Source organism: Esox lucius, chromosome 20 (genome assembly GCF_011004845.1).
Source record: "Esox lucius isolate fEsoLuc1 chromosome 20, fEsoLuc1.pri, whole genome shotgun sequence".
Classification (NCBI taxonomy): Eukaryota; Metazoa; Chordata; class Actinopteri; order Esociformes; family Esocidae; genus Esox; species Esox lucius.
In genome coordinates this window covers 7,455,428-7,470,969 of record NC_047588.1, presented here as the reverse complement: position 1 = coordinate 7,470,969, position 15,542 = coordinate 7,455,428, and the positions used below count along the sequence as shown (strand labels likewise).

Below are 15,542 nucleotides of genomic sequence, written 5' to 3'. Positions count from 1 at the left end.
CCCGCCGCCGACACCGACGGAGCCGTCGTTGCCACTCGCTCTCTCCTGTCGCCGGGAGAATAAGAGCCGACGTCTTTCTCATTCCGACCATTTACCGTTTTCTTCTTGCTTTTTTCTCGTTTCGTTTCTTAGGTCACAGTGTTGTTGTTTTTTTTATAATATGGGGTGGGGGTGTGGGGGGGTTTCAATGATTTTACTTTTTTTAATTATTTATTTCTACAACGGGAGGGGGGCATGTGAGAACTGCATTCCCTCATTTAGGCATAAAAAAAAAGCACACCAAACCATGACGTCCCCGGACCCTCCCCCCTCCCCATCATCTCTCACCCCCACCCCCCCTCCATCTCTCACACCCCCCCTCCCCTCCATCTCTCACACCCCCCCTCCCCTCCGTCTCTCACACCCCCCCCTCCCCTCCCTTTGCCCCGTTTGTCTATGTTTGTGTGCACTGTGTGAACCATTGTCCTTGTTAAATACTACAGTACACCCCCAGTTGGAAAATACAACTCAATCTTTCTGTGTGTTCTAGGAAAACTATATAATTCTATACCGATTTAAAGAAATAAAAATATGTTGAAAATAAAACATCTCAAGAGATACATTAATGGGAGAAAAAAATAACATAGACGGCATTGTTGAACGCGTTATGGAAAAAGAGGAGGGTTCACTCTCTCTTTTTTTGTATGGTTTCCAATCTTTTTTGCTGGGTTTTCAGAAAGCCGATGCAAAAACCTAATGAAAAAAACTACAAAAAAAACCCCAGAAGCGAACAGGTGTTAGGTTGTGTTTTATTATTAAAGCACGTAAGACAGAAACGATGGCGTTCATATTCCTACTCCCACTTCTGACGTGCCGGCGCGATGTGGTCTGACGATTTGGTGTGATGATGAGTCCATGTTCCTGAAGGAGGGTCCAGTCTGGGTGGTCCAAACCAGGTCTTGAGTTCTGTGTGAATGTCTGTATTGGAGACCGCGGTACAGCAGCCATCTAAGGCTGGGTCTAACCTACGACAGCTGGGGGTGTTAAGACTAAAGGAAAAAAAAAAAACAGTAGAACATGTGTGTGAAAGAAAACGAAACCAACACCAATAAAATATCTAGAACATTTAATACAACCTAGCACTGTCTGTGTCTTTGTATCTCCTCGCCTCACCACACTGACTTGCAGACTCCTTTCTCTTCTCTCCCTCTTATGTCTGTCTACTAATCTTGTTATCAGATACTTCTACCCAGCAGTTGCCTGGAGACCAGGTTAGTATGATACTATTGTAGCTATATGGCTTACGTGCTTACTGTACACCTGCATTTCTTATAATATGATGAATCTCAAATAAGAAATCTGCCCTGAGGTGTTATCTGTTCAACCTGGACAGCACTTTGGGGTTGTACTAACTCAACAATTCAATATCCGTAAGACGTACACACAGAGAATCCCACATGAAAGAGAGTACAAGGTTTCCTTGTGATTCCTCAGACTGATGACTATCTAGTGTTTGACTGTGATGTCATGTTGAAGGAGACAAGGGAGTTCTAGGACGCCATCTAGTGTTGAGCAACGTATCAGTTTCCACCACGGAATATGTACTGGATAAAACACATGAAACATACAGAAAAATAGAAAAATCTAATATGTGTCCTGGAGGAGACATATGGTATCCAATGTCTATCCTCCCAGACAATAGATACTTTATTCGAGAAGTGACACCTATCATCATGTCATCAGCATTTTACAATTCGGGAGCTTTTAGTCTTGGGTTTAATCCTACATAAGTTACCAGAGCACCAGTACAGTATGGGCCAGATTACCAGACTGAGATTAAGCCTAATCCCTCACCAGAGTGTTTTAGTCTGCCCTAAAACATTGTTTGTAATCCTGGAGTAGAATTTACTTTGACCGTGTAGTTGTGTGTGCACCTCATAATGCCAGGGTTATGTTGTTACCCAGAGCAACTGAATGACAGTAACTGAATACATTCAGTACTGGGGATAATTAGGTGGACATGATAATGAGGGCCAGACTGGTTAACACCCCTAGTCTCACATAAATTCCATGAGATCTTCAGTGACCACTGAGGACATTCATTCAATGTTCCATCTGCAGTGCAGCGCAATGTCCCCTTCAATGCCCTGGGCCATATGGATTTGATATTTAAACCAAAGGAAAAAAAATTAAGCATAGAGGGTGTTAAAACCCATCACCGACAGTCTCTCGTCTGCCCCTCCCCAATCCCCCGTTTCCCACATGTCCATGCAGTGTGCTCACTGCAGTGTGGCGATCCCCTCCCCACCACCACAACAACATATCGACCATCCGTCTCTGCCGCAGTATACACCAGTGTGGGCCAACATGCGCGTTTGCATGGGGATGGGTGAATCTCCAAGGTCATCCCCATGGCAACCCGAGGTAGGGTTGTAGGGGTGGGGGCTGTAATATCTGGCGTGTCGGAAGCAGGCAGGGACGGCACACAGGCAGGCTGTTGTCATTCCAACGCAGCATACATACAGGCAGCGCAGGCTGTTGTCATGTCAACGCAGCATACATACAGGCAGCGCAGGCTGTTGTCATTCCAACGCAGCATACATACAGGCAGCGCAGGCTGTTGTCATCACAACGCAGCATACATACAGGCAGCGCAGGCTGTTGTCATTCCAACGCAGCATACATACAGGCAGCGCAGGCTGTTGTCATTTCAACGCAGCATACATACAGGCAGCGCAGGCTGTTGTCATTTCAACGCAGCATACATACAGGCAGCGCAGGCTGTTGTCATTTCAACGCAGCATACATACAGGCAGCGCAGGCTGTTGTCATTTCAACGCAGCATACATACAGGCAGCCTTTCAATGACTGTTTTAGATCCCCACTGAGGAGAGAAAAAAAGGAGTTCAACGGGCTGTCGGATTCTGTCAAGCTTGTACTTGTGAGTCCTCACACGTCCCCAGAAACGCCCACACACAATCAGGCGCACACAACGCAATATCTGGACAGGAGTAACTGCACTTCCCGATTCTCAATAAAAATACAAAACAATGACAGTAAAAAAGATTACATGACAAGTAGGAAACACATTTTTTAATTACCTTCTTTAAATGTCAAAGCCATAAGCAGAGCTGATAAATTGATAAAAACACCCAAATGTTACCAGTTACTGAAAGCGGACAGGATGTACAAAAACGTGTACAAATTAAATGTAAAGCTTAAACAGCATTAGGTATCTGCAATAACAAATGAGCACTGCTTCAAATTGAACGCAATCTGTCTAACAAAATTATTTACATGTGAGTTAAATATAGCACATTGTAAAGCTGAAAATGGCACTTTTCCCCACAGTCATACAGACATGTGATGCTCATGGCAATCAATCCATATGTTCATTGCAATTGAGTATTATTGTGGTCTTACAGAGTTGTAGAGGGCCAGTAACAGAAAATGAGTTCAGAGGAAAGACCAGGTGCATTGTAGGTGCATTAGGAAAGGTCAAATATAAGGTTTGAAGGTTCACACAGGCTCCATGAAGAGCTCCTCCATTTCCGATCCTCCCTCCAGTTCTCGGAAGGCAGCGTGGGAGCCAATCACAAACAATGTCGCACCTGAATGACAGGACATAGCCATCCAATGAAATGAGAGGAAAGAAGAAAAGATGAAGGTGATTAGAAACCTAGGTTACATTTAGGGTTCCTATATATAATTATTATTATATTTTTATAATAATTATTATTAATTTAACAACAGACCAGTAGGAAACAAACTACATGCATTGGAAAACAGAGGGAGACAGAGAAAGGGCACAGACCGTTGGCAGAGCTTTTTGGCATTCTGGTCTTTATTTGGACACTTAGACCGCTACACCAGACTCCAATAGATAACAAAGTGTGTCTTTCTCTAAAGATCCAGATGTTTCTGACCATTGCGACAAACCCAGTTATGTCTCACCTGTTTCAGTGCACTTTTGCTTTAAATCCCAATTATAAAGCCAGCATCAGATTGAATATAGAACTTAAATACCTCAGATCCTGACACTTTTTCCCATAAGCCTTTTTTTTTCATAACGAACACAGCAGCTTTGTTGAAAGACTTTAACTAATGGCCTGACTGGATCCACTTCCTATTACAATTCACAGCAATGTCTCTGTTTTTGACCAATGCTGCGGATTAATAAATATGTTTTTTTTAAATGTGATTTGCTATATGGTGAATTTACTCTGTATTAGGCTATTTATATTAACAAGTTGTTAACAATATTGTGAATAATTATATGAATATTTTCTGTACTGATAAACTATTAACTGTGTAAGACTATTTTATGTTGATCTTGTTGAGAAATGTAATGAAATGTGTGCTGTTTCAAGTCAAGTTTAAAATAATAAAATCTGAAAATGTGCTAAATTGTTAAGTGATTGTTTTGTGTTATTTTAGTGATTTTATGTTTTAAGGGTTCATGAAAGGTGTATTACCGCAATTCAGAGGTTCTTATTATTACTCATAAGTTCCTATTAAGACAAATAAACAGAAACAATTAAACCTTGAAGTAGAAATCGGTACATTCCTCCCTGTAGTATCTACAACCATGTCTATGAAGGCACCTCATAGTAAAAGAGTACAGGTGCTAAACTGGCCTGCCTGCAGTTAAGATCTGTCCCCTATTGAAAACATTAGGCGCATTTCAAAACAAAAAATACAACAAAGGAGACCCCGAACTGTTGAGCAACTGAAATCCTATATCAAGAAAGAATGGGAATACATTTCACTTTCAAAAGTACAATTTCAAAAAGACAAATGGTCTCCTCAGTTCCCAAACACTAGAAGAAGAGGTGATGCAACACAGTGCCCCTGTCCCAACTTTTTTGAAACGTGTTGCTGGCATCAAATAAAAAAATGGGCATATACTTTTCCTAAAACAATACAATTTCTCAAGTTTCAACATTTGATGTTTTCATTGTACTATTTTCAATTACATTTAGGGATAAATTATTTGCATATCAATGCATTCTGTTTTTATTTGCATTTTACACAGCATCCCAACCTTTTTGGAAATGGGATTGTACAAGGGGAATAACAAAAACAATATATTTACTATATATAGCCTTAGCAGCTACACAGAAAAAAAATAGATAGCTACAAAGTTTGGCTAGGAATTCACGTTTTATAGTGTATCATTCCTGTGATGACAGTAAAATCATAGACTAGTGGTGCAGGTCGGACAGAGTTTCCTATGTTCAGGCCTAGCTTTAGTAGCCAACTAGATAACAGCTAGCTCGCTTAGCATTCTAGCTAAGGTCAGGTAACATGTCATAGTCTGTCCTGCCCAAGTAAACAAAGACCTTTTGTACACTTGTCATAGGCTAGTGGTACTGCACAGAGATATATATGCGTAGCTTACAAATGTCTCCTCAAAAACCAAGTTGTGCCTGCCACCTCTAACTAAAAGTCAACAGTCAAGTGAAAACCTTTACAGCTGTCAGGTTCTCCAGGTTTTCTCTGTAGATTAGTTGCAGCTCATGCCAATTTGGCTTAATATTTCTAAATATCTAAGATTAAATGGCCAAATTAAAAACCCGGCTGTTTAAAGCAGCGTTACCTAACTTGGGCAAGCAGTAAGCAATGTAAGCAGCCAACCAGTGTCATTTCTAACTCCAGTGGGGGAATAACAATTGGAATAAAACTATTTAGGACTTCGCAGGAAATGAAGCACAGAAGAAATCGTAATGTTAATTTATAAGATGATGTGCTCGCTATGGCCCGGGTGCGAAAAGAGTTCACATAAACAGAAGAATTGATGGATCTTTTAAAGTGATACTTGTTTTTATACCAGTGTATCCTCTTCAGGCTGGATGAATGTTTTGGCCTTAGTCATGACGTCAGAGTCTGATCTCATTAGCACTGATAAATGACCGTTCATCTGGGTAAAGGGGTCGCTCTTGACCAATCAAGGCTGCACATTTAAATATCTTGAAATGTGTTTACAGCCCCCCTCCAGTCAGACTGAGCATTTACATGCTCCATCATTTACATGCTCCATCATTTACATGCTCCATCATTTACATGCTCCATCATTTACATGCTCCATCATTTACATGCTCCATCATTTACATGCTCCATCATTTACATGCTCCATCATTTACATGCTCCATCATTTACATGCTCCATCATTGCTTAGGGAAAGAAAAAAAACAAGCAAAAAGACAACCAGCTTGTTTTCAGCCCTTTTGTTTGTCTGATCAAAACACGTTTTTTCTTAATGCTATCTTGTTCAGCTGCATCAAATGTGGCGCAAAGTATGTTTGGATTATCAAATCGCAATGCATATCGCATCCTGAGAAACACAAAACATTAATGCATATCGCATCCTGAGAAACAAAATACATCAATGATATCGCATTGTGAAGCCCCTGGTAATATTATGAATATTTGTCGAGAAACCAGCTCATTGTCCTTGGAGGTACTTCATGCTGTGAATTCAAAGCTATACAGTATTACAGAGAACAACGTTATTATTATTTTACATCTCGGAAAACATTTGAAATGTTATTCTCTCTCACATAATGCATGCTATTGCTGGGTTTTTGAGATAGCATCCAGTTGACCCGTTAACTCGAAGGAGTGCAATTCTTGCGGAAGTGCACCAGCGATCCAATGACAATCTACAGGCTATGTACACAATGGCCATTAATTCAAATGGAATGGAGTTTACCATCTCCTCAAAACTCTCTCTGGTATTATTTCCATTTGAGATAGGACTGTAACTTACCCAGGACCCAGAACACTGCGGCGCCTGCACCAGCTAACCAGAACACTGGGAACGAGACCATTCCTGCCAGACCCATTTGGTGATGTCCCGTCACCTCTTTACCTGTGGGCCAAATTAAACCAATCAGACTTCAAACAATCACATCCCAGTCCAGAACTTTGTGAGATGGATCACACTTGGAACCTCACCAAAAAGGACTATTTTAGACTCCAGAGACTTGAGGTGGATGATGTAGAAGGCACCAACAAATACGGCCAGGGCAATCAGCAACATTGGTGAGCTGATACTGATGGCAAAAAGGCAGAGCAAGAGAGAAACCATTTATCTCCATGACATATTCAAAAAACTGGTTTTCATCCAAGATAAATCCAGGCCAATTGGTAAAACTGGAATTTGGAAATAAAATAGGCTGTCTGGATTCAACGTGTTATTACTGGGTGTTTAATATTCACTGAAAACCAATAATATTTTGAGACGTGTAGGTCTTACATGCAGTAAAGGATGAGACCCATGAAGATGAAGGTGTAGTTGCTGTTGTAGGTGTCCAAATTGCGGACAACCCGCTGGCACAGTTCGCCAAAGTTGCGGGGCTTGGTGAACTTCCTGTGGTCCACGAAGCCGGCCCAGGGACGGATGGAGGCCCGCCGTCGATCAAACCACTCCTTGGCCATGTTGGCCGAGAGGCCTTTGGGCAGCCACAGTCTGTGAGGCAGGGCAGAAAGCCATGGAGGTAAACTAAACAAGAGGTATGGGGAGATGAAACAACTACAGCATTAATGACAATGACGGGAAAGAATTGCAAAAGACCCTTAAGCTCAAAACTCTTGTCTCACCTTCCTTACAAAAATAAAGTCAATGAGCTGACAAACGCACCTTCTGAATCCCCTATTCCTATTTGTACATGTCACCTCTGTGTTTGGTGCAAATAAATGTTATTTGTTAATATGTACATAATTCTTTGTAACAGATTTCACTGTTCTAAAGACACATTAACAGTTACAGAACAATATGTAGTCGAGGAACACAGATGGTGGATATGAAATGTATATGGAACAATAATCATTTGCCAAGGTCCTAGTTATATCTCGAGTAACCATAGAGTGCTCTATGTCTGTTTTCAGACTGGGAACATGTCACTTGGCAAAACTCAAGTAGTATTTTTCCAAAAAACCCTCTCGGTTTTAGATACCTTATAGACACCTACAGACAAACGATGTATGTGCTTAAATGAGGAGAATGGACCTATGCACTTCGGTTCAAATCAACTCATTAGCCCCACTAGAACCCCCGGGAGAGATCCGCAAAGACACTATACACTAGCGTTTGAAGTAACACTTTTGTACCCAATTCACTAGGTGAAAATGTTTTGTATCCACCTCCATACACTTGTATTTTGAGTGTTAATCTTTGCCAAAAAAAGAGAAACAAAAACACATTAAACAAAATTGAAGATCAATTTGACGGAGCCAGACAAAAAGAGCAAATCTGAGTTATGAACTGTAGGTCCCGAGTTTGTATCTCCACGCATTGTGAATTATTCCGTATAGACGAAACATCATTGGCTAAAACATCCAGTGACTACATTATAGTAAAACTGAAATAAGACAATTTACGGTTATTTCGCGACAGTTTCTGATGGATTTTCGAAGTATGCATCAGTGCACGCGTTTTGGGTCAGAATAGACCAATACATTTGCTGGCTACAACATACAGTAGTTACAATATAGTGAGCCTAAAACAGTATACAGTTATATTGTGACTGTTTCTGGCATGGAAATGTTCATCTTCAGTCTCGCTAGCAATTGCTCAATTCTTATGATTATTCCTAGGAAGTTAGTAGATACTAGTAAGCCTATTACTGGCTAATAAGCTGTTAAAACAGCCAGTGGCAAAAGCTAACAGTTCATGGATGCTATTTGTGGTGGAGGTAAACTAAAAAAACTTTTGTAATTTTATCACAATGCTCAATAGTGTTTAGCGAGTGGTGAAATGCATAATGCAGTGGTGTTGTGGTTAAAGACAGTGCCTCACACGTGGAAGACTCAAGTTCAAATCTATTGTGAACAACGACATTTATTTATTTTATTTCCACGATTCTCTTGTCGTTTCATTTGATGAAAAAGTTAGTTATTGTGGCCTTTATTGATAGTTATTGTATCAATGTCATTCACAAATGAAAGAAAAAAGTATGTTCTTATGTCATGAAATGAAATAGCTTTGGCAGACTCACAATTGCTCAATTCCTATGACTATTCCAGTAAGTTAGTAGATACTGGTAAAGCCTATTACTGGCTAATAAGCTGTTCAAACGGCCAGTGGCAAACAGTATACATAGACGCTATTTGTGGTGGAGGTAAACTTAGTAATAAATGTTAGTCAGTTTAACAGTATCAATATAATTCATGAATGGACAATTAACTGTTAAAACGGCCAGTGGCCAAAGATTTTTTTCAGGAAACAAGAGGCTATACTGACACCCCTCGAACGTAGAGTTCTGGGGTGTAGTGGTTAGCGACACAGCCTTTCATGTGGGCGACCCGGGTTTGAATCTCAAGAGGACAATGGTTTCTATTGCGGGCCGGCTCAACAAGGCTTGCCTGGTTTCTTGTTTTATACAGATACCGCAATAATATTGTTACCATGAATTATTTTGGCCACAATAATAGTGTAGTGAAAATGTGATATTGTGACAGCCCTAAATTAGGACACAATCCCTAATTTAGGGCTTTAGAAATAATATTTATGAAATTCATATAATTCACATAATCACAAATGTGTGAAAATGTGTGTACAATAAGTACTGTATTTGGGTGTGCGTTATTTTTTTTTTTAAATTGAAAATGTTTTCCTTGTGTGACATTTCAGACCAAACGTCGGGCCACTTAGTAATTTTACCCCACCGTTTCTCACCAATTTTTTTTGTCAAAACTTAGTCAAAGACTGACACATGCTTAATCCGAGCATTTCTTGCTAAACCAGCCTGATTCTTGTCAAACTGCTCACCGAACCCAGAATAATTTAGCTGCTACTGAAGTGACACATTTCCTAACTATCCATCCACAATTGGAGACATTGCAGACATGACAAGCCAGTTCCGTTCGACATCCCTCCCCCCTTCCTAAACTGAAACTAGAGTTTAGATTTTAAAGCAAGGTCCTGAACAAGCAAAACAGTGCCACAACAGGTTTTTGTGCTACACAGCCTCCAGGGCCAACTGAAGAGACCACCTCCCTGGGTATGTTTCTCAAAGTGTCAGTTTTACTAACAAATAGGGACAAAGCTAGGGAACACTTACTTTCCCATGACACCTCCACCTCCTGTAACGTTGGCTGTCTCAGCGGTGAAGAGATCACCTGCCTTGGAGTCCATGTCTACAAGACAGTTCTCACCCTTCGGTACACCTGATGTCATTGGTGCAGGTGCCGAGGAAGGCAATATGTGTTCTATAATAGAACACGACAGTGAGAGAGAAAAGACAAAGTTTAATGCCCAGTCAATGTCAACGCTATAGACTGTAGAAGGGAGGGGTTAATACGTAATGGAAAATATTGGACATGTACTGTATTGGCTTAGTTACAAATGTAATGCAAGTATGAGTTAGCTGACATTTTATTTTTCAGTTTCCCTAAATCATTGTGATAATTGTTATTCCTGAAAACCTTCAATTTTCCACATTTTAAAAGATTTGTAGTTACGTCCAACAGCTAGCTACAATTGCTATTAACAATTATAGTCCATCGCATCGCTAACAACAAAGCCACATCACCACATAGTTCAAGTCGATTATTGGTAAACTTGGCTAGTTACCAGCATAGTCATAGGTCCCTGCCTACGCACAGATACGTATAGCAGTTTCTAAATAAAAAAACTAATGTAAAAAAAATATACATTTTTTTTTTTAAAAGCATACTCACACCGTCAGCTACTAGTTCAGGATGTTAAACAACACTCTTGCTCAGCGGATGTGATGTGGAAGCAAAGTGAATAATGGTCTAACGTCCGGTTGTATGTTTCGTAAAATACAAAATAAAAGTCTAGGATATAAATAAATACAGACTGATATAGATAAAGGAAGTAAAAGAAAGAGCGTGTTTTTTCAATGTCATTTTTAAAAGGAAATTAATGTAATAGGCGATTTACAATTGACATTAAGATAAGTGAAAAATAATTCAATCTGGTTAAATACAAACTGTTACAAATACAATCTCCAAAATGGGAGCATAACGTCATAACAGACTTCTGTCCCGTCTCTTCATATTCATAGCAGCCACCTGGTGGCTCATATTTGTAATGACATGTTAATACCACATTAGATTTACATTTAAAATGTGAGTCATAAAGCAGATACTCTTATCCCGAGTGACACACAATTAGTAAATACAATTTAAGAGGCTAAATCGTCCAAATCGACCCAGATTACAGCAGATTACAGCAAAGACAAAGTCACAGACGGGATTTTCCCCCACACGGATGATAGGTGAATTACACGGGTGTTTTGTAAAAGCACTGTAAGACAAATGCTGATGTAAAAAGATCTATATAAATAAATACATTTGATTGATTGATTGATGTATGCAAGGATTTGTAAAAAACAAATGTTTTAAACGGAACTGGTTCTGTTCTGTTACGTGTTCAATAACATTTTGCAACTTCCTAACAAAATGCTAAATCGATTAACATAACAGCAATTTAATCTGACACATTCTAGATTTCTGGAAAGTATGTTTACTTTACTGAAGTACTGAGAACATTGTTTAAAGCTACTATATATATGGGCAATAATGTTGACTTGCACGAAAAAAAACTATGTAACATTAATACGATAAAACAGACATTGTAGATCTTGATTCAACTTGCTGTACTCTCTGGAACCTGACTGACTGGAAAAGACTTTGGGCCTGTTTTGCAGACACAGATTAACCCTAGTCTTGGTCTAAAAAATCCAGCTCAATGGAGAATCTTCATCAAGCTTGATTTTTTAGTTAATCTTTCAATATGACAAAACACTCTGTGAAGAAAAATATGACCCTCTGCAGATAGAAAACTCTCAGTATTAGAAAAATACAGTCTACTAATGCTAATTGCTTCAGTTTTACTTTCTAAGGGAGGTCAAACAAAATACTGACTGGATTTACAAAATTACAAAATTTTCTATTGAGTAATCACACAATACAAGACAGTGAAATTTGGGTTTCATTTTAAGACAGTACTTGCAGAATGTAATGGTCATATTACCTTTGATGTCAGCTTTTTTGTTACTTTTTACAATAACTTAATCTGACCACTCTTAATTGATAATAATTTAATGACTTAATTTGGTGAAAAAAGGTGAAAAAAAGTCCAGAAACAAGCAGTGTGATGTGGATGAATACATAAGAAGACATTTAGTTACTGCTAAACGTTTCTATCATTACTGTACTTTTTGGTTGTTGTATTTTGTTAAGACAGAAAGCCAATAAGTTTTCACATGAATTGTTGTAGATGTTTTCATTGATCACACCTTTTATTATACTTGGGATAGGAATTATGAAAATGATAACATTTGGATTGGTAGTGTACAGGAATTGTGTTGCATAAAATGGAAATGGTTAAGCTGATTACCTTCAGCATTTCAAAGGTTCATTCTGAAACATGTCATGCATTGTTTGCTGTTGGATTAACGTGTTGCTAGATTGAGTAAATGGAGAGGTTTTCAACTGAGTTGTGTTTTTTTGACTAAACCAATGCACAAATTTGATCATCCAAACAAATTAGATTTCGGATCAATGTCTGTGTGGTGAAAGATGTCTGTAAACCAAATGGAAATACAATCAATGATTATAAATGTAAGAGTTTGAAAAATCCCAACATACTTAAAATAGTACCAAAGCGATTAAAGAAAGTTTTTGTAACTTTTCATTCATACTGGTGTTTAATTAAGTAATATACTGTTTAGTTTCAAACAAATAAACACTTAATGCTCAGATAAATGGCTTCAAGATTAAAAAATAATTACAGACCTTTCAGATGATAGCACATGCATCTGGAACATATATTATTTCTCAATACATACACAATGAAATAGAAAAGTATTCATTTGGCATAAATGTATTAATCTCTGCTGGTCACAAGGCATTAAGTTGCAAACATTTGGAAAAGTTTGACAGATAAATTAAAACAGAGTCCTGAACAGATTTCATGTATGACTTAAAAAGTTGTTTTACTCTCAATACAAAAGAGCACAAAACAGAGGACATCGACTAAAATGTGTTTCCTGTGTCAGAGTAATGAGCAGGGACTCTTCTTTTTGTTATTTAAGTTCTGCAGGTTTTAGCTGTTTCAGGTGGGAGTATGTTGGAGCAGCGGTGAGCAATGTGTGCGTAATTTGGCTAGAGCGCGGAACGGGTTTCAGAAATATTGGATTAGCATCCATCTGTCCTGATCCAATTTTGCTCATCATCATTGCAGTTTTAATTTCTTCAGCCTTCTTTAGATTCAGACATAGCCTGCTCAGTGGTGCTAAATTGAATGGAGCAAATATGGAGCGGGGGTCTCATTTCCTGTTAGTATGTTGCATTGTGGGAAAGGATGTCATGCTCCTAGAGCGATGAGTGCAATGTGGTACTTTTCAACCCTGCTCACAACTCTGGTTCAGTGATATCTTGACCCAAGAGCTATTTCAGGAAGGGTGTGTACTCACAATCTCCTCCAAAAGCAGATGACCTCTAAATACTTTGTCTGATGCCCCTTTTCCGAACACCTAGACATGTATTCATCAAACTCCCATAAAGGTTGTGGCCAACAGAAAAGTTTGTAGGCATTCATAAGTGCTTAATGTGACTTGTTCAATGACTAGTTAATGCACTACTGATGTAACATTTTCTGCAGAACACTTGCACGGCATCTGACCGCCATGTGGGAATCCTCATAAGCACTTTAAGGTGATTCAGATCAACCTTCTCTCCAGCAGAAATGCAACCCTGCGACTGTGTTGTACCTTTCTTATAAACACTCCAAATGTCCACTTGGCAAAAACATCCACAGTCACAGAAGGACCGAGTTTCTTTTCACCCAATTTGGGTGCTCTTCAGTGTCATACTGGAATGAGCCTGTAACATTTTTTTCCTGTGGGTCTTAATGTGCATTTTAAGATTCCCGTTCTGAGCAAATCCTTTGCCACAGTAATCACAACGATATGGCTTCTCCCCCGTATGGATCCTCCGGTGCGCTCTCAGATTAGCCGTGTTGCTAAAACATTTGCTACAATCATGGCAGTGGTACGGTTTCTCTCCAGTGTGAACTCTCATGTGTCCTGTGTAATTGGATCTGGTGCTGAAACTTTTCCCACAAACCGGACAGAGATACGGCTTCTCCCCCGTGTGTTTCCGCCTATGCAAAACCAGGTGTCCGCTTTGAGTGAACCCTTGGCCACATTCTTGGCAGCGGTACGGCTTCTCACCGGTGTGAGTCCGTTTGTGTCCGATCAGATTGGCCGCATCACTGAAACATCTGCCACAATCCTCGCAGCGGTACGGTTTCTCTCCTGTGTGAACCCTCATGTGCTTTTTCAGCCTAAGCTTCGTGGTGAACATTTTACCACAGACTTGACAAAACTCAGGATCAGTGTCATCCACAACATGAGTCTGGAGGTGAGCTTTCATACTCTCCCCGGGGCCTAGGAGGGCTCCACAAATGCCACAGACACGCTCTTTATCCTCCACATGCGCATGACTCTGCACGTGATTCAAAAAAGGAAGCTTGTACCGAAACGACTTCCCACAGACTTTGCAAGAACTAGGAGTACATTTCATGCCATTTGCATTGCTGTAAATCCGTTTTCTTTTTTGTTGTCTTGGTGCCTTTGGTTTGTGGGGCTTTGGGGCTGCCTGCGACCCTTGGACGTGTTCACTGTTTTGACTTGGAGCTGCAGAACAGGCGGGTTCTGATAGTCTGTAATCCTCTCCGTCAGGTTCTGTTTTCATCGGTCCAGTTAATATTTTCGAATGACAACCTCTCTCCTTAATTTCTTCACTCTGGATTTGCATGGACTGCGCAGGGGTCTGATCGTAATCAACTGCACAGACAGGATCAAATATGAACTCTCTGGTATCCGTCTCCAGCCACTGAAGTTGCTTTTTGAGTTCCTCCTGCTCTTTTTTTATCTGTACAGGCTCGCTGTCCTCATGTCCTAGCCTGGGGCTCCACTCCTGCTCACAGGGCTGCACTTCAGGGATATCCTGCTCTTCAGAAACAGAGAGTGGCTGGAAGTCTGGAAGGAGATAAAAGGGCATAATGTAAAACAAAAGTGGACTTACATTTGAAGAATTTCATAAAAATCTGTTCTGAAAACTGTGAAAAGTTACATTTACATCACAAATAGGGAAATAATGATTGGGATGGGGGGGGGGTCCTAACATGGGCACGGGCACGGGCACGGGGTACTTCATGAATGTCTAGCCATACCGCTACATTTGTTAACACCAACATCATTAAACGAAACTACTAACACATTTTATTGGTTGAATAGTCAGTTCAATAAAATATCTTACAAACCAGTTTTATTTAACTTGATCTCAGGTTTAACAACGGTTTCAAGAAGCTTCTGTAAACGGTCGTTCTCCTCTCTCGAACGGGAAACCTCTTCTTGGTACTCTGAAATTGTTTTTTCAACTGCGCCAAATATCTCCTCAGCAGCCGCTGTTAATCGCTGGTTGAGGAACACTCTTAACCACTGTATTTTAGACATTTTTTTTGCCAAATGTTACAAATGGCTAAATACCATATGTACTGTTTCGACCACTTCCGCCAGTAACAG

The 15,542-nt window shown here is 39.9% G+C and overlaps 2 protein-coding genes across 3 annotated transcripts; both read right to left on the bottom strand.

The window, feature by feature from the left end:
* Positions 1 to 3,055: 3,055 nt before the first annotated feature.
* rabac1 (Rab acceptor 1 (prenylated)) lies at positions 3,056 to 10,734 on the bottom strand. 2 transcript variants are annotated; one of them, XM_010900849.5, is made up of 6 exons: positions 10,663 to 10,734; positions 10,044 to 10,191; positions 7,238 to 7,450; positions 6,937 to 7,034; positions 6,749 to 6,850; positions 3,056 to 3,590 (listed from the first exon to the last, which is right to left on the bottom strand). In XM_010900849.5, exons 2-6 carry the CDS (start codon positions 10,157 to 10,159, stop codon positions 3,499 to 3,501), a joined length of 621 nt encoding a protein of 206 aa, XP_010899151.1. In that variant the 5' UTR covers positions 10,160 to 10,191; positions 10,663 to 10,734; the 3' UTR covers positions 3,056 to 3,498. The 2 variants fall into 2 exon arrangements, with proteins under 2 accessions (XP_010899151.1, XP_019897105.1); XM_020041546.3 differs by having other exon boundaries at positions 7,238 to 7,483; positions 10,665 to 10,683.
* Positions 10,735 to 12,819: 2,085 nt separating this feature from the next.
* Positions 12,820 to 15,538, bottom strand: LOC105028249 (zinc finger protein 391-like). The gene is made up of 2 exons (XM_010900847.3): positions 15,281 to 15,538; positions 12,820 to 14,996 (listed from the first exon to the last, which is right to left on the bottom strand). Exons 1-2 carry the CDS (start codon positions 15,471 to 15,473, stop codon positions 13,795 to 13,797), a joined length of 1,395 nt encoding a protein of 464 aa, XP_010899149.1. The 5' UTR covers positions 15,474 to 15,538; the 3' UTR covers positions 12,820 to 13,794.
* Positions 15,539 to 15,542: the final 4 nt, after the last annotated feature.

Excerpts from the sequence above, each read along its gene's own strand:
- rabac1 (XM_020041546.3), bottom strand. The coding sequence starts at position 10,159 with ATGACATCAGGTGTACCGAAGGGTGAGAACTGTCTTGTAGACATGGAC. Across the intron at positions 7,484-10,043 it reads GGTGGAGGTGTCATGGGAAA|TTTACCTCCATGGCTTTCTG; the intron begins GTAAGTGTTCCC and ends CCTCTTGTTTAG. Across the intron at positions 6,851-6,936 it reads GTCTAAAATAGTCCTTTTTG|GTAAAGAGGTGACGGGACAT; the intron begins GTGAGGTTCCAA and ends TTTGGCCCACAG.
- LOC105028249 (XM_010900847.3), bottom strand. The coding sequence starts at position 15,473 with ATGTCTAAAATACAGTGGTTAAGAGTGTTCCTCAACCAGCGATTAACA. Across the intron at positions 14,997-15,280 it reads GATCAAGTTAAATAAAACTG|ACTTCCAGCCACTCTCTGTT; the intron begins GTTTGTAAGATA and ends ATCTCCTTCCAG.